At 65.5% G+C, this 25,302-nt stretch overlaps 2 protein-coding genes and 1 long non-coding RNA gene across 6 annotated transcripts; 2 read left to right on the top strand and 1 right to left on the bottom strand.

Annotated features, from left to right (window-relative positions):
* The first annotated feature begins 4,240 nt into the window (after positions 1–4,240).
* Positions 4,241–6,438, top strand: GPX3 (glutathione peroxidase 3). The gene is made up of 5 exons (XM_066977279.1): positions 4,241–4,477; positions 5,166–5,319; positions 5,421–5,538; positions 5,644–5,743; positions 5,845–6,438. Exons 1-5 carry the CDS (start codon positions 4,391–4,393, stop codon positions 6,049–6,051), a joined length of 666 nt encoding a protein of 221 aa, XP_066833380.1. The 5' UTR covers positions 4,241–4,390; the 3' UTR covers positions 6,052–6,438.
* Positions 6,439–6,863: 425 nt separating this feature from the next.
* Positions 6,864–21,420, bottom strand: TNIP1 (TNFAIP3 interacting protein 1). Of its 4 annotated transcripts, none has more exons than XM_048057182.2 (18): positions 21,282–21,420; positions 14,869–15,039; positions 13,935–14,057; positions 13,224–13,303; positions 13,050–13,118; positions 11,314–11,505; positions 10,973–11,067; positions 10,813–10,894; positions 10,522–10,614; positions 10,350–10,415; positions 10,074–10,205; positions 9,872–10,000; positions 9,420–9,542; positions 9,093–9,218; positions 8,599–8,679; positions 8,293–8,487; positions 8,069–8,159; positions 6,864–7,656 (listed from the first exon to the last, which is right to left on the bottom strand). In XM_048057182.2, the coding sequence occupies exons 2-18, from the start codon at positions 14,999–15,001 to the stop codon at positions 7,631–7,633; spliced, it is 1,836 nt and encodes a 611-aa protein (XP_047913139.1). In that variant the 5' UTR covers positions 15,002–15,039; positions 21,282–21,420; the 3' UTR covers positions 6,864–7,630. The 4 variants fall into 4 exon arrangements, with proteins under 4 accessions (XP_047913139.1, XP_047913140.1, XP_047913138.1 ...); XM_048057183.2 differs by lacking the exon at positions 21,282–21,420 and adding an exon at positions 19,672–19,894 and having other exon boundaries at positions 10,522–10,611; XM_048057181.2 differs by lacking the exon at positions 21,282–21,420 and adding an exon at positions 19,672–19,894.
* LOC106032833 (uncharacterized) lies at positions 17,642–18,778 on the top strand. Its single transcript, XR_001205058.3, has 2 exons — positions 17,642–18,164; positions 18,240–18,778. It is a non-coding gene; the product is annotated as an uncharacterized lncRNA (long non-coding RNA).
* Positions 21,421–25,302: the final 3,882 nt, after the last annotated feature.

Raw genomic sequence — 25,302 nt, forward strand, 5'->3', positions numbered from 1 at the left:
CGGGTCCGAGCAGCCCCCGCTCTGCGCCCCCCCCGCTCCCCGTCCCACCCGGGCTGCCAGCAGCCTCGGCAGCCCCCCAGGGAAATCCGCGGCGGCGGCACCGGCGCAGCTTCCAGGAACCGGCGCCGAGCAGCTTCGCTGCGAGAGGAAGAGGCAAAGCCACGAGCCCGGCTGCGGGTGGCGAGGGAAGCCTGGCCCGGGGGGGGGGCGAAACGCTGCCGAGGAAAAGCCTGCGCAACATCCGCAGCCCCCCCCAGCCCTTTCTGGGGTCATTTCCAGCTCCCCGAGCCCCTTTTCTCCGGGGCGGTCTGGGGTGCGTGCGAGGTTGCCTTTCGTGGTGGGAGTTTTCTGGGAAGCGTCGCAAACGTTTCCAGGAATGGCACCGAGAAGGAGGCTTTGTTAACAGCAACAAGGCAAGGAGCCACTCGGAACAAAATGGCAACAGGGGGGGGGGCGAGGGGGGAGCCGAGACATTTTTAAGGCGTGACAAGGGGGGGATTGGGCTCAGGCTGCTGCACGCTTGGAAATTCCTCCTCCCGAGAGCGAGCGAGATAAGCAAATCCTCCCGGGGCCCTCGCTCGGAGCAGCGCCCGAGGTCGCAGGCAGTGTTGTGCAGGAGAAAAAATGCCTTCTGCTGCCCAAAGGGAGCCGGCAGCTCACGATGCGTACACCGAGGGGGGGTCAGTGCAGGTGCCGGGGGGAGGCCGCCGGCCCCAGGGCCGCGGAGGCTGCTTGCGGCGAGGTGCTGACGCAGGATGTTGTTTTTCAGCTCGCTTCCGAGCGGTGACGAGAGCCGCGGCGAGCACAGAAGCAGCCGGCTCGCCTGCCCGGCTCGCGCGTAACGCTGCCCAGCGGCACCGCGGAGGTGGGGGCTCCCCGGGAGGGTTGGGGGGGGCTCCAGCAGCAGCCCCCCCGTGCTAACCCCGGCTTTTCCAGCCTGTCCCTGCAGGTCCCAGGCAAATGGGGAGGGAAGGGGACAGGGTTTTGCGCAGCCATAAGAGGCTTGGTGATGCATTTCCAGAGGAGAGCAGGAGCCGACCCCGAGCATCTCGGCCACGGGGGGCAGCGGCAGCGTTGCCTGCAACAGCTGCTGGCACGGGACCCAGACAGAAACCCTACGGCCCCACGGGGAGGCTCACGGGGTACCCAAGCCGCCCTCCGTGCTCCTGGCTGCAGAGGAGCCTCCAGGAGCAAACAGGGGAGTCCTCACGCCCCGTGGGCTCGCCGTTCCCCCGCTTTGGGAAGGAACAAATCCCAGCTGGGGGTGGCGTGGCCGGGGGCTCCTTTGGCCGGAGGGAGATGGGGAGCCCCAGAGGTCACCTGCATCCCCTTCCCTGCCTGGCCTGGCCTCCCTCCCGTCAGAGCTTGTTTTGCTTTTGCCTCCCGTCGCACACCTAGAACAAAAGTTCAGAGGTTGCCCCGGGATTGACGCTGCGCCAGTGCCACGCGCCGGCTCCCAGGCTGTGTCCAGGACACAGAGGGGACCCCCCCCCCCTTGCTGCGGAGAAGGGACAAGCACTGCCGGGGGACACGGGTTTGGAGGTGACGGGCTGCAGAGCACCTGGTGCTGTGCTGCACGCCCGAGCGATGGCGGGCAGGACGCTGCTGGCCCTTGGGGAGGCGGTGGCGGCGGCGACGGGGGCTGGAAGTGCTGCTGGCCTCCAGCCTCAGCCCCCTGCCAAACATCTGCAGCAGGCGGGGGCTGGCTCCAGCCCGGCTCTGGAGGAAAAACATCCGAGGAGGGAGGTTCACGTGCGGTCAGCCCGCTCCGTGCTCCCTCCGCTCGGGGGGGATCGGCCCCTCGAGCTTGTGGGGGCTTGGGGGTGACGTGCCCAGGGTCCCACCGGAGCTGGTGGCAGGGCTGGGGGCCCGCTGACCGTGGCTCGTTAGATCCTTCCCCGTCCCCTAGCCCTCTCTCCGCGGAGGCTGGTTCAGCGCCAGGACCCAAGGAGCAATTTATTTTTATTTTGGTTTCGGAAAAAAAAAAAAGCAGTTCAGGAGCAGGTCAGCCTTTCCGTGCGCGTGGAGGCGATTAGGGATGTGTGGAGGGGCCGCGGCCGCGCTGTGCCACGGCTGGGTGCAGCCCCCCCTCCCGGCCCCAAGTCCCCGGGAACGACAGGAAAGCTACCGAAACCCCACAGGGGCAATTAGGGCATGGAACAGGAGTGGGAGGCTCTTCCCGTGGTGGGAAATAGCGGGGAGGGGGCACAGCCCCGAGCAGCTCCATGTGCCCAGGGTGCGCAGCGCCGTGCTGGGCACGCTCCGGTCCCTGCCGGCCGCGGGACGTGAGCGACGTGTCGGCCCCGAGCCGCAGCCCCACTGTCCCAAACGCCCCCCCCGAGCCCAGGAGGTGGGAGGGGAGGGTCGAGCCTGCTTACTCTGGCTCCCACAACCTCTCTGGTTTTGGCAAGGAGCCGCCTCGCGCCGCCCACGGCCACATCTGTGAGGGGTGAGCGGAGCATCCCGAGCACCCCCTGGCACGGGAGCTGCGGCCAGCACGTCGCTCGGGGCTCTGAGCGCTCCCCAGGCAGCGGCTGAGCGCTGCAGAGGATTTTGTCTCCCACCCTGCAGTCTGCCGCCCGAGCCAGGAATCTCCATCCGGGGGTGGAGAGGTCAAAAAGGCACTTTTATTTTTTCGCTCTTGTTTGTGTGGAGCAGGAGGACTGCCCTGCAGTGCTCCGGGACAAGCTCTAGGGAAGGGCTAAGCCACTTCTCCATAGCGGTGCTGGCTCAGAGCTTTGGGAAATGCCACCCGTGACAGAGGGACCCGCAGTGACTGCCCCGCGGCCTGGCTCTGGGGTCCCCTCCATCCAGAGGCACCGCTCCCTCGTGCGGGGAGGGGACCCTGTGCCGGCTGTCCCCTGCCGCGGACATGCCCCGTCCCCTCTTGTCCCTAGTAAGGACCGGAGGTTCAGTGCTCTACAGCCCCATTTCCCCGATTTATTAAGCAATCCCAACTGCTTTCCATCAGCAACGTGTCCCTGCCTGCGGCGTTTCCCCTCGCTGGCCTCGAGCAGCCCCCCGGGCCGCTCACCCCAGCACAGCGAGCGTCCCTGCTGCTCCCTCCTGCACCAGCATTGGCCCAGCAACTGCCCCTAAACCTCAAACCGCTGCCGGTGGGTGCCAAGCGCAGCCACCCCCGGGTGCCCCTTTCCACATCCCAGCTCCTCTGTGCACCCAGGCCCCTGCCCAGCTCTGTGGGTTTGCAGCCAGCCTGTCCCAGCACGTCTCATTCCTGCCTTCGCCCGTGGGATGGGGATTGCTCCCAGCCTCCCCCGAGGCTGTGGCCTCGCTGCCCTTCCCCGGAGGCTGCTGTGACAGCGAGGTCCTTGACAAAGCCTTGGCAGGGCTGGCCCTGCTTTCTAGCAAAGACAAACTCCCACGCTGGTGCTGGCAGTGGGCTGTTTGGGGTCCCCCGGGGCTCTCCCACTGCCACCCTCTGCCCCAGGCCGGTCGCCCCCTGACCGCAGCCTCACCCCAGCTCCCCTCCGGCCGGTCAGTCCTCCCGTTAAATTATTTTAAGGGGCTTTAGGGAATTTACACCTCACCACGGATATTTCCTTGGAGCCAGCCCAGGATAAATGTTTGCATTCCCCGGTTATGCAAGCAGGGCCCTAGCAATTCCTGTCCCTGGGGACGATAAGGGCTAAGGGACCGCCGCGCCCTGCCCGCGGCCGGTGAGCACAGCATCGCACCGGGGGCACTGTGGGGCAAAGCCCCCCCAGCCCCGGGGTGGCTTTTAGGAAAAATGGGAAAGCCTCATTTGCTCTGGCTGCAAACTCGAAGCTCGATTGATGCTTTTTCAGCCCAGAGCAGCATGGCCACGGGGGGAGAGGGCACTGGAGCTGGGGGGGGGACCCCACGGACCCCTGCCCAGCCTCCCGAGGGATGCTGACGGAGGGATGCTGACGGCGGGATGCTGACGGAGGGATGTTCGTGGAGGGATGCTGATGGGGCAGCTCGGTGCTCAGCTCCCAGCACCTCAGCCCGGCGACCCGCTCCGCGCGGTGACCCCCGCCTGGCACCCCTTCGCTTTCCGCCCCGCACCGCGCTGCTCCCACGAAAACCCAAACCCTGCGCCACGAAAGTGCCACCCTGGCCCCGACACCTTCTTCCCCCTTACCAAAAAAAAAAAAAAAAAAAAAAAAAAAACCCTTAAAAAATCGCCCCCCCGGGGCGCGGGGCGGGGGCGCTTTGCGCAGCGGCCGCCCCAGGGCGCACACGGTTAACGGGCGGCCCCGTCCCTCCCGGCGGGGATTGGCTCCGGGGGGCGGCCCCGCCGCTATTTCCCCGTCGCCACCGGGCTGGGAGAGGGCAGAAGGCGGCGAGGCTGAGCCCCTCCGTGCCGTGCTTCTCCCGGGGCGGGGGGGTGCCCGCGACCGCCCCCGCCATGGGGAGCTGGTGCCGGGGAGCTTGGATTTTGTCCCTCGTCTTGGCCGGGTTCGTCCAGCCGGGGAACAGCCAGGAGAGGGAGAAGGTATGGGGGGGGGGGGTTAGGGGGGCGACCCCCCCCGCCACGGGGACCGCGGGGATGGTGGCGTGGGGTCGGGGAGAGCGGCGGGGGGGGGAAGCCCCGTGCGCTGCCGGGGCGCGGAGCGGAGCAGGATAGGGCCCCGCGGAGGCTGAGCCCCCCCCCCCCCCCGTGACTCTCCGTCCTGCCAGCTCCCAAAATAGCCCCCGGGTGCCACTTGGGTGCCTGGCTCCTGCCACGGCAAGGGGAGGTGCCCCCCCCCCCCCGGGGTTAACCCCTGCTGCTCCATCCTCGCGCTTCCCCGCGGGGGCCCGATCCTGCCCCGCTCCGCCCGGTGCCCGGCACCGCTGCCGGGTGCGCAGCGACGCGGCTGGCCCTCGCGGGGCTGTTTTCCTCCCGGTGCTGGCACGCTCGGGCTGCTTGCTGGCCTCTCGCCTCCCTGAGAGATCCCGGCTGGATAAACATCCCCACCGAGCCCCGGCCCCGCTGCATGAGCGTGCCCCTCTTGGCACACGCGTGTGCCTAAAGCTGCCCAGCTCACCGCCGGGACCCGGGCGCACCGCAGCCGGCTCTGCGCCCGGTGGCGGGAGAGGTGACGGTGGCAGCCACCGTCCCGGCACCCTGACAGCCACCGTCCCTGCCCCGTGGGTGCGGGTGGCCGTGGGACACCCCCGTCCCGCTCCCCGTCCCGCAGGTGAAATGCTATGACTCGGTGCGGGGCACCATCTACGACTACGGGGCCCTGACCATCGACGGGGACGAGTACATCCCCTTCAGGAAGTACGCGGGGAAGATGGTGCTCTTCGTCAACGTGGCCACCTACTGAGGGCTCACCCTGCAGTACCTCGGTAAGGAGGGGACGGCCCTGGGGGGTCCCTGGGGGGGACGCTGCGCCCAGCAGCAGGATCCTGGCTCCCGGCCCCGCTAACCCGGCTCTACTTGCGCGCAGAACTGAATGCACTACAAAATGAGCTGGGGCCCTACGGGCTCGTGGTCCTGGGCTTCCCCTCCAACCAATTCGGGAAGCAGGAGCCTGGCCAGAACTCCGAGATCCTCCCGGCGCTGAAGTGAGTACCGCGGGGGTGCTGCGAGCCCCCCCCAGCCTGGGGATGAGGTTTGGGGGGCCCCCCGCTGCGGGTGAGACGCGGGTCACCCCCTGCTGTCCCCCGCAGATATGTCCGGCCAGGAGGCGGCTTCGTCCCCAACTTCCAGCTCTTCCAGAAAGGGGATGTGAACGGGGCCAAGGAGCAGAAGGTCTACAGCTTCCTGAAGGTGGGTGCCATGCCAAGGGGGGGGGGGGGGCAGCACCCAGCTTGCTTTTTTTTTTTAGCGGGGGGGGGACGAGGCACTGACCTGGCACCCCCGCCTTGCAGAACTCCTGCCCACCGGTGGCGGAGGAATTCGGGAACCCCAAGAACCTCTTCTGGGAGCCCCTGCGGAACCACGACATCAAGTGGAACTTCGAGAAGTTCCTGGTGGGCCCCGACGGTGTGCCCGTCATGCGCTGGTACCACCGCGCCAACATCGCCACCGTGAAGAACGACATCGTCGCCTACATGCGGCGGCAGCGGGGCCACTAGGGCCGGCGGCACCGGGGTGGAGGGGGTCACCCCGAGATGCCCTCTCCCCCCTGGAGATCCAACCCCATGCTGCATCACCGTCCCTCTCCCCAGGGACCAGTCCCACCGCATCCTTCCCACCTCCACCCCTGCTGGTGACCCACCCCCACCCAGTGGACGCAGGGGCCGCCCCCCCGGGGGCAGAAGATCGCATCTCCATGAAGGCCTGGCCTGAAAGCCCCCGGTGTGGGGCGGGCCGGGCCTGATCCTGCCCGGGCGCGGAGCAGCTCTTCAGTGCATTCAGGCTGCCCGCGGTGCCGCGCAGGGACGCGCTCCTCTCCCAGCCCGGGGTGGCGGCCCCTGTGCTCCCCCCCTAGAAATGCCAAATAAAGGCTCTGCAAATGCGCAGCCCTGCTTCTGCGACAGGGGTGGGGGGCTCCGAGCTGGGGACAAAGGGGGGGGGGAACAGGAGTCACCTACCTCGGCTATGGGGCAGGGGACAAGCCAAGGATGGGGGGCACCATCTCCAGGCGGGGATGACAACTGCAGCCCCCCCCCCCCCCCCCCGGCTGGAAAACCTCCCGGCATTTATTACGGCTTACAGCAATCACGGATTTATCATCCCGGCTCCTAACGCTTGGTGGCAGAGCCCCCAGCCGTGCCAAGCCCAGCCTCCGGTGGTGCCAGGCTGGGGCTCGGGCAAAGCGAGGGGAGCGCTGATCAGGTTTCAGTCCAGAGCAAAGAAGGGAAAAAGCCCGGGCAGAAGCAGGCAGGAGGAGCGCTGCTGTGAGCTGTAAGCAGTGCCCAGGTCCTGGAGAAAAGCACGCCCCGGCTGCACGGCTCCTGCTGGCTCGCACGTGACAGTGACGCTTGCAGGCTCGGTTTTATTTTTCCCCCCTCCAGACTTGTTTTCCTGGAGCGAGCTCGAGTTGGAGCAGCTGGCCCCGGCCGCAGAGCCGCAGGGAGCGGGGGGACGCAGGGGACATGGGGCTGAGGAAGCAGAGCAGGCGCTCAGATAAATAAATACTGGGTTGCTTGTGCAGCGATTCGGTTCCTATTTTTCTCTGGACACGTGGCTACATCGGAACAAATCTGGAAAAACAGTCTAGACAACTCCCACCTCGAGCATTTACACCGAGGCTCTTCCGGAGAAAGCACTCTTTCAGGAAGAAAACAAAAGAGATTCAGCTTAGCTTCGGTCCTTAAATAAATACGACGACACCAACCACCCTCGGCCCGGCTGTTCGCCTGGGGGCGCGGGCTCTCCCAGCGCCGGGAGAGGCCCCGCCGGCGGAGATGCTCCTCATGGGGAGGAGGCGAAGCTCCTGGACCATGGGAAGCTCCTGGGCAGCGCCAGCTCCTCTTCCCGAAGACGTGGCCCCGCTCGCCCAGCCGGGCACGCGGCCGTACGGGGACGGCCGTGCCACCTGCCGGCCCTCCGGCACCGCGGGGCTCTCCGGCCCCGGGCGCGCATCCAGCGCGTGGCTCCGCACAGGGCAAACGGCCGGAGGAAGGTCCTAGATCTATGTACACGGGCACACACACACATCCTACTTCCTTCTGCTGCTAGCCTGTGGCACGGCGACGGCGCTCCTGGGCGTTACGGCAATCCGGGGCCTGCCTGTTCTGAGACATGAGACACCAGCACGGCCTCAGCACCGCTCCTGGGCCACCGCGTCTGGCTCTGGGACGGGGCGGCAGGAGTGCGGGGCCCCAGCCCACAGCCGTTCCCACTCTCCCCTTTGAGCACCCAGTGCCGTAAACCCCGGGGCTGCTCGGGGTCCAGCGCCTGCAGACATTTCCAGCACTGCCGCAAGCCCCTCGTGTTTGGGGTCTTTAGGGGAGGGGATGAGGCAGGGGGACAGAGCGGGGACCGACCCCATGGCCGGGCTGGGCGCTGCACGCAGCAGCATCGCTGCCCGTCTCCTCACATCAGTGGGGGCTGAGGGGAAAGCACCGCCTGAAAACCCATCCCATCCCTCCCCAGCATGTGTGCTGCCTGCTGCCCGGGGCTCTGGGGCCGCAGAACGAGCCTTACCCAAATCCTTGGGGACCGGTTTCACCCCAGGCACGGCCGGGGCGTTCTGGCTCCGGGACATGGCGCAGGGCGGGCGCCAGGGGTATTCTGGCTGCAAGAGCAGATGGAAACAGAACCGGTGAGTGACCAGCTACACTCCGTACTCGGAGGCAGCAAACCCCAAACCCGCTTGCAGGGGACTTTGTGCTCCCCGTTGTGCCGCCGTGGGTAGGTAGGATGCTCACCGGGGGGAAATGGTGGAAGTTCTGTCCCGGCGCGTGCTCACCCGGCATTGCCGGCGGGTATCGGATCTGCTGCCACTCGTCGAAGCCGTGGTAGACGGGGTGAGGCACGGGGGGGCTGTACTGGTACTGGTACATGGGGCAGGCCGGGCCCAGCGGCCCCGGCAGCGGCTCGGGGTGCAGCCGCTCTCCAGAAGCCTGCGAGGAGCCGGGGGAGATGCTGAGAGCCCGAGGGCAGCCCACCCACACCAAGCACCGGCCCCCAGCTCCCCTGCCCCGGGGCCGGGAAGGGTTCTTCCCTCGTCCCACCTGTTTGTGCTGCTTCAGCATCTTCTTCAGCTTCTCCTTCTCCTCCTTCTCCCTCTGGCAGTCGTCCTTGGAGGCGCGCAGCTGGGGGCGAGGGGACAGGTTAGTGCAGAGCCCACCCTGATGCTCAGTGCCCCGCAGGACTCCTGCACCAGTCTCCCCAAACCAGACCTCCAGGAGAAGAGCAGGAGGGAGGTGTTTGAGAGGAGATAGCCCCAAAGCCCTCCCCATGGGCTCGACCACGTCAGGCTCACTGTAGATAGCTGCTGACACCTTTCAAAGACACCTTTCTGTGCCAGGCTGGATGGGTGCATTGTGTCACCCACCCGAGTAAATGTCAGCTCGCCCCATCTGGCTCTGGCAGGGACAAATGGCAGCAAAACCACCGCTCTGGCCCCTCTGTCCCTCCTCATCTGCTCTGAGGTGGGCACGGTGACCTCCATGCTGATGGGGACGAGCATCTCTGACTTGCCCCCGAAGGACCCAGCGCTGCTCACCTGGTTGTTGGAGACCACCAGCTGCTTCTGCAGCTTCTCCAGCTGCTGCTTCAGCTCCTCCTTCTCCTCGTTCATCCTCTCCCTGTCGCTCCGCTCCCGCTGGAAGTCTTCCTCGAAAATCTTCACCTGGCGGAAGGCAGGGCTGGGTGGGTGCCTGGCTCACCCCGAGGCGGGCACCGCTGCTGTGTTATCACTCCCCGACCCCATCAGCTGCACCAAGCCCCCGGCATGCGCGTCCAGCAAAGGAGTGGAGGATGCTGAGCTCCCCAGCACCGCGGCACAGGCGCTGTGCTCCCAGCCCCACCACGCTCCCTGCTCCCGTCCTACCTGCTGCTTGAGCAGCTCATTCTGGGTCAGCAGCTCCTGCTGCGGCACCTTCCCGGCCGGCTCCAGGGTGCCGGCGAAGACGGGCGGTGGGGAGGCTTGGACGTTCAGGGCCTCCTCTAGTGCCTGGCGAGGGAGAGGAGGGACACAGAGGGTGTTAGAGGGGGTGACATCTCTGGGGGGCCGTGGGAAGGGGGTATAGCTGGGAAAGAGCACGAAGGACTACAGATAGCCCCTCTCACTGGGGAGCCCGGAGGGATGGGGTGGGCATCGCCTGATGCTGCCACCCCCAGGAAGAGGGCAAGCACGGGGCGGGGGGCATCTCCTTCCATGGCTCCTGGGCAAGGAGCTGGGCTGGAAGGGGCTGAACACGATCAGCTTTGGACGTGGGGGAGTAGAAGAGGCTGGGTGGGCAGCACAGAAGCCATTTTCCAGGGTCGTGCCCTGTCCCCGACCTTGTTCAGCCGCTGGATCTCCCTCTCCTGGTACTCCCTCTGCCTGGTGACAGGCGCCAGCTGCTCCTGCAGGAACCGCATCCTCTGCTGCAGGTCCCGCACCTCCATGGCCAGCCTGTCCTTCTCCGCCTGCGGGGATGGGGTCAGTCAGGGGAGGGCGATGGGGCCGGCAGCTTCCCACCGCCCGACCCTGGGGACTCGCCTCCTCCGTTTCGATGCGGGATTTGGCCAGGAGCAGCTTGCGGTCGAAGTCCCGCTGCTTCTGCTCCCGCTCCGCCTCCATCTCGGTCAGCGCCCGCCGGGCCTCGGCCAGCTCCTGGTGCACGTCTGTCATCTGCCGGCGGGGAACAGGGACATTGGGGCCACCTGGAGCTGAGCAAGGCACAGCCCCAAGCCCCTTCCCCACGCTGGGTCTCCTCCGAGCACCCTCTGTGCCCAGCAGAGGCGCGCGCCCTGAGCACGCAGCCCCAAGCCCTACCTTCTGCTCGTACTTCTGCTTCATGGCTCGGAAATGCTGGTCCCACTGCTTGTTCACCTCCAGCAGCTGCAGGCAGAGAGTGCTGGCTGAGCAGGGGCCCGGCACGCAACCCCACAGCCCAAACCCACCCCGATCCTCCGTGCTGCTGCCTCCGTGCCAGCCCCATCCTCACCTCCCTGCGCTGGTGCTCCAGGATCTTCACCTTCTTCTCCTTGGCCTCCAGGTCTCCTCTGCCCAGCGCCTTCTCCGCTCCTGCCCCGCTCTGCTGTGGGTGCACACACGGGGCTTTTGCAAGCCATTTTCCTTCCCACGGCCACCCCTTCCCTAAAGGCCCTGAGAAGGTGCTCCAGTCATACTGGGACAAACTGGAGAGAACCCAGATGAGGTGGGGGATATCTGCCTGTGTGTTGGCTGGCTCCCTGCTCCCTCCCCGGCCCCTCCGAGGACAACGCTGCCCCCGTACCTGCTGCTGCTCGGCAGCTTCCCTCTTCGCACTTTCCTGGTTGCTCAGCGTCACCATCCTCCGCAGCTCCTGGTTCTCACACCTGCAGGCAGAGACCCCCGGGTCAGCGGGGAGAAACCCCCGGGGCGGCCCCCGTCCCCTCGCTGCCTGCCACCCTTACCTGAGCTTCTCCAGGGCCTGGTTCCTCTGCTCCAGGTCCCTCTCCAGCTTGGTTCGCAGCTCCTTGTTCTCAGTGTGCAGCGTCTCACACAGTGTCTGCGGGGTCAATGCCAGCAGTGTGAGGACCCCCCCCGGCACCACCGCACACAAACACCCTCCTTTTACCAAGGCTGCCAGCCCCGAGAGCCTCCCTGGGTGCCCACCAAGCCCCCAGCACAAAAACCCCCTTCATTCCAAGCCGTAGGTGGTGCCCACCTTGGGGACCTGCTCCATAGGGGGTTTGGTTAAAAAAAAAAAGGGGAACAAAAAAAACAAAACCCCAAATGGCCAGGGTTGACTCACCTGCAGGAACGACGTTCTCTGCTCGTTCTTGTGCACCTTGGAGGCCAGGCGCTTGAGCTCGGAGGCCATGTAGCCCATGCGCACGAAGACCTGGTCCTTGCTGGCCTCCTGGGCGCAGCCGCTCAGCGTGTTCTCCAGCTGCTGCAGCTGCGGCAGCAGGTTGGCGTCCTCGGTGGGCAGCGGCTCCAAGTCCTGCGGGGAAGGGGATGAATTAGGGTCAGAGGGGTTCAAGGAGCATGGCAGAGCCCCTCCTGTTGGGCACTTCTGCCTCCCGCAGCGCCCGGCTGCGCCTCAGCCCTGCTCCTGGCTGCTTGCTCACGCGTCCGCTCCCTCTGATGGCATCTGCGCCTGCAGGCAGTGCCGCCCTTGCTGAGCCCCAAAGACACCTTCCCTGAACCTACAGGTCGCGCCCCTCTGACCCCACGCTTCTTTGCCACCCACGAAGGAAGCGAGGCGCAGAGGGCAGCACTGCAAGCACTCTGGCTGTGGAAACACCCAGGTTTCAGCTCTCCAAAACTGCCAGGGACAGAGGCACTGCACCAACCCTCAGTGCACTAAAAAAATTGGCGTTGGCTTTACAAAGGTTTGATGCCCAACCCCTGGGTACGGCTACCCCAAGTCCCGGGGTGGAAGGGGAATTTCTCTAACAGCTTGCCAGCCCCTCGATTCCTGCCACCCTTGCCAATCCACGCTTCTTGATGGTAAAGGAGCCATCTCCAGCCCATAACCCCTTCTCTTTCTGAAGCTGCTTCCTTCCAGTCTGCAGGGCCTTCTCCCCTCTGCGCTGCTGGCTCAGGACACCTTACCTCAGCCTGCTCCTTCCCCTCGTCCCCCAGCATGGCTCTGAAGCTCCCCTGCTTGCCACGGCACCGCACGGTGTGTGGGACGTTTAACAGAGGCTGGGGGAGCTGTGGTCGGGCGCACCCTCGGGCGTCACGGCACACCCCGACCTACGCACGCGGGGTGTCCCCAAGGGGCTCGTCCTCCCTGCTCGTGCCTGCTGCCCTCCTGTATCGCCTGGGAAACCCGCGGCAGCGCCGGCACAACACAGCCCGGCCCTGGCTGCCTCCCAGGCGGGGACACGCTGGCACACCTCCGCCCGCGGCGCTCCCAGCCCCGCTGACTCACCGGCCACCCTCGGGAACTCCCTGGGCTTCCCCAGCGGCCCCTCCTGCCTCAGCGCCCCGTACCTGGGGTAACAGCCCCGAAACTGCCACGGGAGGGTGTGCGGCGCGGCGGGGAGCCAACCCGCGGGTGTGCGCTGGGGGGTCCAACGAGACCCCAGCCTGGCAAACGGGGATGTGCGAGGACAGCGCGTCCCCGAACATTTGTCCCCTTGGTACTGCCATAGGGGCTGCGATGGCTGGAGTCACCGTCCCTGCTCCTGTCCCTCCCAGCACAGCCAAAAAGCTGGAGCAGATGAGGGGACAGTGCCAGCCTGGGGACATTCAGGTGGCAGCAAACAGCAGGAACAGAGCTGGTCCTCCCGCTTGCTGTGGGACTGGGAGGGGAGTGTCAGGGCATCCCCACAGCTCACCCTGCCATCACAGCCCTTCCTGTCCCTGTCACAGCGCTTGGACACACCGGTGTCCCCAGATGCCTGGGGCACGGATGCCTTTCCCCCAGCCCCCTGCACACGGTGGGACGGAGCGAGGTGCGGGGAGCACAGCCCCGGGGCCGCACGGATCCCCCTGTCCACGACCGGCCGGGTCCCAGCCCCGGGCCCACTCACTCACCGCTCTCCCGCTGTCCTGGGGGAAGCCCTGCGCTTCCACGGCCACGATCTCAAACTCCGACGAGGAGCCCTGCAACAGGAGGCAGCCGGGTCAGGTCCGACGGGGAGCGGCAGCCCCCACACGGAGCATCTCCCCTCCACACATCCCCCACGAGCTCGCGCTCCCACCACTCACATTTGGAGATTTCCGCGCTTCTGCCTCCGGCTGGGCGCTGCCTGGGGCGGCCAGAGTGGAGCTGGGCTTGGGGCCGGCGGCTGCAAGAGGGGAGAAGAGAGATCCGTGAGCGCTTTGGGATGCAGAGAGCAGGGACCGTGAGCTCAGGCACGAATGCAGCTTCCCCTCGGCAGCGGGGATGGGACAGACACCTCCCAAATTCCAGGGGCAGGGCTGCCAGGCAAAGCTGCAGAGGTTTTCCTGCTGGCCTTTGCCCTCGGCAGGCTGAACCCACAGGAGCTGGATGGATCTAGTAGGACCTTGTCACCCCTGCCACTTCTTATCGCTCCGAACTGCTGTGCTTCAGGCAGCCCGACCTCGGTGCCAACAGAAACACTCGGCTGCAGCAGCTCTACGCCAGGGCTCCCCAGGAAAGGAGGCTCCTGGCCGAGCTCAGCCTCGCCAACAGGCTCCAGAGACGAGAGGGCCGCAGGCTGGAGCTGCCTCGGCTTTCCCTACTACAGCTGACCCCATGCAACAGAGCTTGGGCATGGCTAAGGAGCCAGAGCAGCTGCGAGCAAACTCTGCTTTATGGTGGGATGAAGCCAGGTTGGGTTGTTTAACAGAGAGGTGAGCGCCCCTGCACCAACCCTCAGGAAAATCCCCTTCACATCCCCCCCCCTGCCCTGAGCTGTCAGGGTAGCCCTGCTCGGCGAGCCTCCCACCTCCTACCTCCGCTTTCCACCAGCTCCTCCAAGGCAGACGAGCCCATCAGCATTTTGTTGTCCTTCACGAGGTCCTCTGCCTTCTGCCGCAGCTTGGACGCCTCCACCTGGGACTCCTCCAGCAGCTCTCCTGGGGGGCAGCGGCAGGACGCTCACCCGGTGCTCACCCCCCTTCCCCGGGGACCTGCGCTGCCGCAGCCCCAGCCGCGAGCCCCGAACCCCCCGTTTGGGTGCAGGAGCGCCCAGCACGGTCCTTTTTCATTCAGAAACTACTCTTTCACACCAAACCCCGCGGCAAAGCTCTATCCGTGGCTCACTGGCTGCAGAACCGGTGGCAGGAGGCACCCCCAGAGGTCTCCTCCACCTCCCACGGGAGCCGAATTTAAGCCCGGGCAGGGCACTGTCGAGGCTGCAGGTCTTGGGGTCTGGCAGCGCAATCCCCTCCCACCCCAGCGCGTCCCCGTCCCAGGCAGGGCCACGGTAGTCATGGGGATCACGAGGGAGGTGGAAATTCGGCTGCAGAAGCAGGACTCGAAAGCGGAAGCTGGGTCATGACACCGAAAGCAAAACCCGGGGCGGGTGGGGGAAGGCGGCCGAGGAGGAGAAAGGGGGTGGCACCGCCGGGCTGGGGCGTTCCAGTGCCGGCACGTCCCAGCTGCTGGGCCCTTCATCCCACGGCTGCTGGGCCCTTCATCCCACGGCTGCTGGGCCCTTCATCCCACGGCTGCTGGGCCCTTCATCCCACGGCTGCTGGGCCCTTCATCCCACGGCTGCTGGGCCCTTCATCCCACTGCAAAGCGCCCCAGGAGCTCTCGTGGAAAAGCCCTGGCTCTGGGCACCCTTCTTAAAAAGGGCCAGGGAACGGGTGCGGGCTGCGAGGCCGGGGCTGCCCAGCAGCCAAACCTTGTCCGCCGGCCGCCAGCAGTTCCCGACAGAATTACCGATAGACTTTATCCCCTGCATCTTCTCCTTCAGCCGGGCGTTCTCCTCCATCAGCCGCTCGAAAGCCGCGGATCCATTCTCCTCCGTGCCCCCGCCGGGGTCGTAGATGCGGTAGGGGCCTCTCCCTTCCATGTCTGCCGTTTAACCGCCGACCTCCCGGCCGGGCATCCCTGCGGGGATGAGCACGGCGTCACCTCCACCCACCCCACGGGACCCCGGTCCCCACCGCGGCGGCGCGGGGAGCACGGAGAGCATCAGGTGAAGAAATTTCCCTCTGAGGGCTCTGCTCACGCCGGCCCCACATGGGTGAACGTGCCGGGGTGAGTCACGGCCATGAGAGCTGTCACGAGAGCGGGCATCACCAGCGGTCCCCGGGGAGGTGGCAGCCACCCACATCCCCGTGGGGACGGGGACCCAGAGGTTCCTGCCCAGCCTCGGGCATCCCCGCGGCCGGGAGGATGCTCCTTTTCGTTCAGGAGGCTCTGAGAAGGACCTGGGGTTAGGTTTTGGTTTTCTTGTCGAATGCTTTTTCCTACCTAGTGTGAAAGGGATGGGATCTTAAACCGAAGTCACAATTTCCTCCTGTGCAGCAGGGCAAACAAACCCTGAATGGAACCAACACACCCAGCCTGCCAACGTCTTACTGGAAAGCCCCTCAGACAAAGAGTTCTGCAAATATTTCTCACCAAAAACAGAGCCGAGAGGGGAAGAGAGGGAAAAAAAACCAAAACAAAACAACAAACCACCAAATCCTTCCACTCTGCTCCCAAGCGCTGCACGCGTCGCAAACGAAAACAGAGGGCACGGGGTGAGGAGCAGCCCTGCAGTGCCGGGGGAGCCTGCGAGCTGCGCGGGCTGAGCCTCCGGCAGCCAGGACACGCTCTGCCCTCGGCTTCAGCCGGAGAAACCAGGTACCCACGGAACAGGTTCCTGAAACGGGGTGCCCGGAGGTAACCAGGTCAGCGCCGGGCCGGGAGCAAGGCACGAGGGAAGGGAACACCCGAGCGCAGCGCAGGGTTTGCTCGGTTAATTCCTTGCGCGTGGGGGCATCCCAGCGAAACTCCCCGCTTCGTGGGAGCAGGTCCCCACTCCCCGGGGGTGGTGAAGCTGCTGCTGGGATCACGGCCACCCCCCCTTGCCAAAACAAGGCCCCCCGGTGCCTGCCGGTGCCGGTGCCAGGGGCGGTTCAGCACCCAGCAGGGCGATGGGGATACGGGGCAAACCCCACAGTGCTCCCCGAGTGCCCGTCCCCCAGCTGAGGCGGCTTGGGAATGGGAAGGGCTCAAGGGGGGGGGCGTCTTGGAAGGGAAAGCCCACCCCCCCGAAACCGTCTCGACCTCGGGCTAGCGCCCGTGCCAGGCGCAATCGGGGCCGGTTGGCGAGGCGGGCCGGGCAACCTGCCGCCGCGGGGACTTCCCGGCCGACAGCCGCCACCTGGCAGCACCCGCAGCAATTAACAGCCGCCTCCTCGGGAGCTAATTACGCACGGCATCCTCGGGAGCCTGCCTTGGGAACGGCACCTCCTGGCCTCGGCGGAAGGCACGTCTGCCCGCCGGCGGGTCTGTGCCGGGGGCTGTAGCACGGGATAGGTGGCACGGCTCGCGTGGGGGGCTCGTCCTGCCGAAAAGGGGGGCCCGCGGCAGCGGGGGGACGGCGGCTTCCCGGCTGCAGCCCCTGGCAGGCCGAGGGATGGCTATTTCTGGGGGAGGCGAGCAGCTGGCAGGAAGCTGAAGAAGAAGCGGGGCAGTTTCTGTGCCGCCGGCTCCCGGGGCCGTCGGGCAGCTCAAGTGCCACCGCAGCCTCGTGAAACGTCCCCGTCCCCCCACCCAGGGATGCACGCAGGTGAGGGGGGGGCTCATGAAATGACAGGGACACGCACACGACACCCAGGGAGGTGGCAGCACATCCGCCGCGGGGAGGTGTCACTGCGGGTGTCCTGCTGGGGGACGGGGGCAGCGGCACAGGCAGGGCTGGGGACCCGCAGCCACCTCACACCCGCGCCGGCCGCACTCACGTCTCACCACGATCAGACTGGACGAAGCCAAAAAAAAAAAGGCTCCAGCCTCCGCTAGTTCCCAATTCTCGGGGTTTTGTCGCAGGTTTCTCTGCCCAAGGGCTGTGGATTATCCCCACGAGAGACAGGATTCAGCAGCGAGCAAGGCGCAGGCAGCACGGAGCATCGCGGCAGCACCTGAGCCTGGCTTGGTGGGGCACGGGGTCAAGGAGCAGCCCAATTTCTGCACGCAAGCCCTAGGACAGAGCTGCCACCCTTGGGACAGGAACACGGATGGACCAGGTCACAGCTCCCAGGCCTGGTGTCAGAGTTTCCTTTTTCTCTTAAAGGCTCGGGAGCGCCGAAACATGAGATTTGCAACGAAAACCTCCCATTTCACCAAAAACGGGGTAGGAGAGAGAACAACAGACGTGCACCGGCACTCCCCAGCCCCACGGCTAACCCAGGCAAAGGCTGCCGGGTTTCGGGTGGGTCGGCTGGGTTTTTTTCTGATTAAAACCACTCAGGTCCTCCCGGTGACTCCTCGCCGGTCACAAGATGCTCACGGAGGAGGGAGGCAGAAAACCCTTAGGAGGCGGCACCGGGAGAGGCTGCGAGACGCCGCGGTCACCGCCGGCAGCTCGGTGTTTGCTGCCCGTGGGCGGGCGCTGGGTGCAAGGAGCGGGGTGGCCAGCCCTTCAGGTAGTAAATTTTTTACGACAGCTCAGCAGGAGGAGAGAATGACAGGGCGAGTGGGCAGGGGAGACTCCCAGGAGGAGATGAAAACAGCCCGGTATTTAAACAGCTTGGGAGCAGAGCCGGCACCGCAGCCGCGGGACGCTGCGAGGTCCCCACCCGACACCAAACTCGTCCCCTCCGCGATGTCCCCGTGCTCGGGAGGGGGCACAAGTCTGGCAAAGCTCCCCCCGGGATGCAGAGCGGGGCTTTCCTCGCCCCGGCGCGCCCTGTTCCTGGGAAGTCTCCTCCCCGGCGGGAACGCACGGGGGGGAAAGTAAATCCCTGCGCCTTTACAGCATCACCTTCCTCGGCAGGGCTGAGGGCCCTCGGCACCCCTCAGAGCTCAGATGGGTGCTGTGGAGGTGGTTTTACCTGAACGCTTTGCTGGAAATCAGCAAAATGCCACAGCCCCGAGCCCAGCCTCTTATCGTCTCCAGCAGCTCCAAGGACAGACATCCCCTGGGCTGGCCTCGCCCGCAGGGAAGCAGAAGCGGAGCCGGCTTTAGGAGGAAGCAACGAGGAGAGCTCCCGGGCACCGCGCCGCGGGTACCAGGAGGAAAGCAGGTGCTGCAGGACTCCGGGAGGCAGGTCCCCGAAGGGAAAGGCCTGAACCTCCGCCCGAAGCATCCTTTCTTCCAGCCTGCCAGGGTGGGAAGGCGAGCGCAGCCCCATCCGACCCGCAGCAGGCGTTACGGACGCGTCGGGAGCAGCTCAGCTGGGGCGACCCACGCTGAAACTAGCGCCAGGGGAGAGCCGAGCAGCGGGAGACCGCGGCCAAGTTACCGCTGCCACCCAAACCCCGCGGGCTGTTGCTCTAAAAGGAGCCCTGCAGCGCTACGGGGCGGGGGGACGGCTCGGCTTCCTCCACCCACGAGGGTTTTGTACCTGCTGCTGGCAGGCGACAGCCCGCACCCCGCGCTAAAAAGCTCTGCTGTTGCACGCGGGGCAGACCAAAAGGGCGGCAGAGGGTTTCTTGCGGGGCCAGGAAGGATGCCAAAGGACGCAAAAGCGCCTCTCCCGCTCTCACTGCTTACTTGGCCGTGCCACGGACACGGAGCTCAAGGACGCACCTCGCCGGAGCCTTCCTGTCTCCGGAATTTGCCCCGCTGCTCAAAGTCCCTCCTCGCTGCCCAGCTGTCTTTCCTGGAGGTGGCAAATAAAACCTGCGCTTTGGGAGAGGCAGCAGAGCCCTTCTTGCTTGCCCGAGAGGATGGAAGCAGCGAGCTGAAGGGAAAAAGCCGCACTTGCCCCCGTATCGGGTGCAACCGCACAACGGGGCGCTGAGGAGGGGACGCAGCCGCTGGTCCCCGCCGAGCCCGATCTCACCCAGAGGGGAGCTGGCACGCAGCACCCGTTTTCTTCCGCCCCCAGCGGTGGCCACAACCCCCCCCCCCCCCCCGGCATCACCGGGCTCCCGGCAGAGCCCGTGGGGGGGCCCAGGGGTGCTCCCACCCCACAAAGGCGACCCCAAGCCCGGCAGCAGCCTGGAGCAGCCCCACGGGGCCGGGAAGTCCCGGGGTTGTGTAACCCCAAGCCAGGGGAGGAGCGAGCCCCGCGCCCCGCGCCACCGGGTGACGCCGAGCCGGCGGCCGGACGCCCCGAACCCCCCGGGGGGGCTGTGGCGGCCGGGACGGTGACCGTGAGCGCATTTTGGGGCCCTCCCGACCCCTCCCCCCCGCCCCGCTGCCACCACCGGCGCGAGGGGCACGGACGGCGGCCCAGCAAGGGGAAACTGAGGCACGGCAACACCACGCGCCCGTTCCCGAGGCGAAACCCCTCACCGGGACGTCCCCCGCCGGTGGTGCCGGTGACAGCCACCCCCGCTGCTGGGATGGGGACGGGCCCACGGAGCCCACCGGGACACCGCCAGCACCCCGGGGGTCGCGGCGGGGCGGCGCGGGGCGGCACGGCACCACACGGCACCACACGGCACCGCAGCTCCCCCCGCCTCCTCCCCGCACCGAGCCCGGTGCGGCCCCGCTCCCCGCCGGTACCGGGGCGCCGCCGGCCTGGCACCGGGAGGGGGGTGCGGGGGGCAAGGGCAGCACGGCCGCGGCTGCTGCGAGCCCACCTGCTGCCGGCGGGGCTGGGGCTGGTCCCGGGGCTGGTCCCGGTGCCGGTGCTGATCCTGGTGCCGCTCCCGGTTCCGTCCCCCGCTCCCGGTTCGCGGTCCCGGTTCCGCTCCCGGCCCTGGCCCCGGTCCCGGTGCCGGACCCGGACCCGGACGCGGCCCCGGCCCCGGTGCCGGTCCCGGCGCCCCCAGCCCGGCCGGAAGCGGGGCGGAAGCGGCAGCCCCGCCCCCCGGGAATTTCCCAGCTTGACCGACAGGCGCCGCAGCCAATAGGAACGGGCGGCGAGGTTATAAAAGGGGCGGGCCGCGGCGGTGCAGCGCAGTGCGCGCTATAATGGCGGCTTGTGCGGCCTAGGGGGAGACGGGGAGCTGTGTGAACCGCCACTCTTTTTTTTAATTATTTTTTTATTTTTTTCGTGAGGGGGGCAGCAGGCTTGCGGCTGTCGGCAGCCTGCCCTGTCTTACAGCCACACAAAATGGCCGGGCCCCTCCTGTGCGGGCGGCCCCCTCCTGGTGGGAAGCCCCCTGAGCCCCCGCTGTGGTGGTTTGGGGTCCTGAGGGGGCAGAGCTGATGTGAGGGGAAAAAAGGGGGCTCTGCGGGAACCCCGGGCTGTCCTGTCGGTGTGGGTGCTGGGGGACAAAGGGAGCTTTCCTCATAAGCAGCTGGGGCAGGGAGAATTCCCCGCTGGCTCTAATTACAGGGGAACAATTACAACCTCCAGCTGCAGTGCCCATTACCAACAATCCTCTCTCTATATTGCTTATCGCATGTTTACGAGCAGCAGGAATGGGCCAGAGGAGCAGGAGCTGTGGGGAACGCCTTCTGGCCCCTGTGGTTCTCTGGAACTCGCTCAGACGCTACCTGCCTCCCTTTCCTGCCCTGGTTTTGCCACAAGGGTATTCAAAAATAAAAATAAAAAAGTGGAGAAGCCCCGCAGTAAGCAGAGGTGCTGCTTGCTTGCTGCCTGTACCCTCACATTTCTTCCTTTCTGTATACAGTTGCTGTTCTCGGTGGGGTGGCCTTTGCTGGGGCTCATGCTGTCTCCAGCTGTCCCAGCCCTTTTCTCTGCTCACTTCCATTGTTCCTTGGTAATTCGAGGTTTTGGGGTGCTGTCTGAGTTATAAAGCTTTTTAAAAAACAGATTCCTGTCTCTGTGTGTTCTTCCATCCAAGCAGGACGTCGCCCTTGAAGCCCTGCTGAGCCAGCTCGGCAGGTGCTGGCACCCCGCGGTGCTGGTTGGGGTGCTCGTGCCATGGGGACGGGGCAGGGAGGTTTGGCTGCGCTCCTGAGCCAGGCACCCCTGAACAGCCAACATCTCCCCGATTCTTCCCCAGATTGCTTGTTTTACCCCAGCGGCCCCGTCTTGTTCTGTAAACCCTCAGAAAAGCCAGCTTCAGAGCTAAACGCAATCCCGTGCACCCAGAAAGCATCATACTTATATCGTATTTCCCTCCTGCGAAAAATAGCCGAACCCAGTTCTATTCCTACGAGAGCAGAAGGGGTGGCCCGGGGCTGATCTGCAGAGCTTTGGGGCTGGGGCTGAAAAACTTCTCGCGATCCCCCCTGCTCCGTCCCCGTTGCCCACCGAGCAAAGCTGCGCGCTACTCACCCGGCCGGGCGCGGAGGGGCTCGGGCGGGGGGGACTCGAGCCCTTTGGTGCAGGCGCTCTCCGTCTGCGATCCCCAACTGCAGGAGCCCGGCCCAGCTGAGTTTACTTTTAGGCATGGAGAAGGGGAATTCCCCATGATGGAGGCCCCAGACAGCCTCTGCGTGGTTTTGATAGGCAGCCAGGCACCGCTTAAAGGGCTCTCCTGTGCCATTCCTCCCAGCCGAGGGGTGCGAAGGATTAGTCAGCGAGCGGAGGCAGGGAGGGGGCTGCCATGGGGGCTGTGATTCACGCAGGGACTGCTGGAGGAGCTGGTTACATCACTCGGGTTGCCTATGTCTGAGCGACTGCAGGTTTGCAAGCGCTCGGTGCTTCTCCCCGGGGAACCTGCTGCGTCTTGCAAGAGGTGCCGTCATTGTCCCTTGTGTGTTCCTGCCGCCTTTTTGGCCATCCAGAACAGGAGGATGCTTCTTTGTGGGAGAGCAGGGAAGAGCTGTCCGTGCTGGTGAAGCCAGGCAGGCGTGCCAGACCTGCAGGCAGTCCACAAGGACCGTGCACCGAGGTGATCAGAACTAAAGCTGGAGCTGGCATAAATACCAAAGGCTTCAATGTTTATCTAAGAGGGGCTGAACCCAGCTGCCGAGCTCCTCACCCATGGTCCCGAGTTATGCCTGAAAGCACGGGGGAGCTGTCGTCTCCACCAGGGACGTGCAGGGCAGATTCCTCCTGCAATAAGGCCAGGAGGGTGGGGGACCCTGCTCTGCCCACTCAAATAGCTCTTCACTTTCCCCGTTTGCTCTCTGTATTCCTGCCCTAGGTCACCCCCGGGCTGGCCCCAACGCTGGGACAAATTTCCCCCTGAGCAGTGACCGGAGCGGGGCTGGCTGACAGCAGAGCGTTCTCGTCCTGGTGGTTCTTCCTCATTCCTCCGGTCCCTCCGTGCTCACGGGGCTCACCTGACGGCAGCCGTGATTCACGGGCGTGCAGGAGCGGCTCTGAAGATGAGTTCACAGCTGCCGTTTTTACCCACTAGGGTTTTTTTAGGGAGCCTCAGCCTCGTTCACGTGAGGGCACTGTCATCGCTTCTGTGGTTACTGCTGTGCCAGCCCGTGCTGCGGCAGGCAGGGTGAGAGCACGGGCAGCCTGTCGGAGCTCTCCTCCTGCCCTCTGCTTATTTCAGGATTACATTCCCTTTGGGTTCGCCCTCCTCAGGTGTAAGGAAAGTGCACGTCTGGCCGTGCAAACCCCAAGTGGCAGCGACCAGCAGCCCGCAGCACCCAAGAAATCCTCCTGCCCTAAATGCTGCCAGGCGAACTGAGTGCATTCACCCCACGGAGACGACGGGACTGGGTGTCCCGGGTGGCCGTGCCGGGGGCTGCTGCGCAGCTGGTGGGCACAGTCAGATCGCTGCAGAGCCCCGGGACCCCTTGTGGGTTAAATCTGCCTTATGGGATCGCTTATGGGTTTAGGTCCGCACGAGGCTGCGGGTGCTGCGGGTCGGTGCCCGTGGGCAGCAGCAGTGGGGTTTTGCTGGGGGCTGCTGCCGGCAGCGCGCTGACCTGCCGCATCCCGGTACCCTGCCGGGGGAAGGAAAGCAGAAGGACGACGACGATGACGCTGCAAGAGCGCGGGGAGGAAGCTCCGGCCGCAGCAGGGGATTTCCAGAACACTGTGATCTGCTGCCTATGCAAATCAGGAACTCGAATTAACCTGGTGGGACGGGAGGGCGAGGGAGAGGGATGCTGAGCGAGGCTGGGGCGGTGGGCTGCCGGGAGAGGGGAGGAGAGAGGATGGAAGGACTCGGGGTGGGCATAAGGTTGGTGGAAGGATGGCGCAGGGAGATGCTGGGGAGGGATCCTGCTCCTCCAGGCCTCCCGCAGCCCCCTGCCTTCACGGGCATCGGGGCTGCCCAGTGGCTTCCCGTGGATGTCGGGCTGCTGTCACCTGCCTCGTTTTGCCCTCTCGCTGGATGAGAGCTCCCTTCTGCCTCCACCTCTGGCAGGCCCAGAGCCACTCCTGGTGCAGGAGATCTCCCCACCTCCGTCCTCCCCCTGCCCAGGACATGGGAGGTTGTGGACACGCCGAGAGCTTCCAGGAGCCAGGCCCCAGGAGCGCCCAAAGATTGTTTTGCGTGCTTTAAGCTTCCAATTATTCGGAATCCCAACTTCATTGTTTAACAAAGGGGATTTTCCCCTCTTCCTCTCTCCCCAGGCCGTGTCCCATCCAGTTGCAACGCCTGACAAACGGGCTTGTCACCGTGCCCTGGACAGCCAGCTGCAGGGCCGGCAGCGTGAGCATCGCTCAGCCAGCCTCAGCTCACCGTGGGGAGCACCGTCGAGCAGCACGCAGATGTGCGGGCAGCACCGCTTCCTCCTCCTTTGGCTCAGGAAGAAGAAAAGCCGGAGGAATAACTCACGGGACTTGAGGGCCCGGCTGGGTTTCCCCCCTGCGGAGGACGGGGAGCACGGTGGGTGAAAACTGGGAGCATCTCGCTGGGATTGCAGCGCCCGTGTGTCTGCCCCTCGCGGGCTCCGGTACCAGAGAGGATCTGGAGCTGACTCAGAGGCAAGGATCCGACCCTCTGCACGCAGAACAAGGGCTCGTGGGGTTTTTCGGATGTCGCAACCTGTGAAACCTAGCGTTGGCCGTGCCTGGAAGTGAGCCCCTGCCCGCAGCGTTGCTGGGCAGTGCGCGTGGCAGCTGGTGCAGGGCTGCGAGTCCCTCGCCCCGCAGCTGCATCTCCGCAGCGGCCCCAAATGCCTGCGGCGGGGGTGGCCGGGGGGGGACCTGCCTCTGGGCCGTGCCCTGCTCACAGCCTTCCTGCTTTGTTCCCTTCTCCAGGCCTGTCATTTTGTCCTCGCCTTCCCTTTCGCTGCCTTTCTCGAACTGCCAGCCCTTTTGTTCCCATTTTACCATTTGCCGTCGGCCTCGGTGGGCTGGATCCCACGGGTGGAGAGGAGATGTTCCTGGAGAGCAACAAGGGGGTGTTTTCCCTGGAGAACCGGGGTGCTGCAGGGCCGAAGCTGCCTCGTCTGAAGGCTCCGTGACCTGCCCTGTATAGGGGCTTGTCGTGGGCAAAACAGTCCCAATTTGGGAAATTTTTACTTAATTAAAGGTATTGCCAGTTAATACGCATTTTTAGCCAGCAGTCTGTGTATTAAACAAACTATAACAATGGAACAAGCATTCTGCCCACCACCCCAGGGCATCTCTTGGCCCAAACACAAACCTCTCCCATGCCTAGTCGCAGCTTCCCTTGTTCCAGGTTCCACTCGATCTGTCCCAAATGCTTCGAGAGGTTACAGCCATGCACAGCTGTTTCTGGCTGCCACCTCTCCGTGCTTCTTAATGGGTTTCTCCCACTCCTGTGGTGCTGGTCCCCCCCAGCCGCGGTCCCTCAGGGATGTCACCCATGGCGTGTCCCACGTGTGAGCACATCTCCAGCTCCCGTCTCCTGCCCCACCTCCGCCCCACGTCTCCTCCAGCATCGCTGTTCGGGATCACAGCTCGGCAGGGACCGCCGCTCCCGCACGGTCCCGCAGGACTTTTGTTCTGTTGGTGCCAGGAGCTGCATTGACTGAGCCCCGCAGCGCCAAACAGCAGCTGGCTGCGGTCAGCAGCCTCTGGGAGAAAGCACCGGGGGTGAGAAAGGTGGGGAAAACGCCCCGGCTGCAGGATACATCCCAGCGCTTGTGCTTCCCCAGCACCTCGCCCTCCTCGTGGTGCCCCGCCACGGGCAGCTCTTTGCAGAGCTCAGTCCCGGTGGCAGGGACCCCTGCGCTTAGCTGGGGTGTTAATTATGCTCGGGCACTTGCGGCAATTAAAACGTTGCTGGCCGTTCTCTGCCCCAGCTGTAACAACAGCTGCTGGAGCCGGGTCGCTGCAGCGCTGGGCGCAGGAGGCAAGACAAAGGGTTTTCGGCAGCAGGGCTTGCCAGGAGAGCTCTTCCAGGGCAGGGAGTTCCTCCGAGGAGGAAATCCCATCTCGCTCTCCCTCCCTGTCCCCAAACACGCCGTGACTCTGG

This window comes from Anser cygnoides, chromosome 14 (assembly GCF_040182565.1).
Source record: "Anser cygnoides isolate HZ-2024a breed goose chromosome 14, Taihu_goose_T2T_genome, whole genome shotgun sequence".
Lineage (NCBI taxonomy): Eukaryota > Metazoa > Chordata > Aves > Anseriformes > Anatidae > Anser > Anser cygnoides.

Coding starts and splice junctions, on each gene's coding strand:
- TNIP1 (XM_048057182.2), bottom strand. CDS start 15,001: ATGGAAGGGAGAGGCCCCTACCGCATCTACGACCCCGGCGGGGGCACG. Junction 10,206..10,349: donor AGCAGAAGTACGAGCAGAAG/GTAGGGCTTGGG, acceptor CCCCGCCGGCAG/ATGACAGACGTGCACCAGGA. Junction 9,543..9,871: donor AGATCCAGCGGCTGAACAAG/GTCGGGGACAGG, acceptor CTCCCTCGCCAG/GCACTAGAGGAGGCCCTGAA.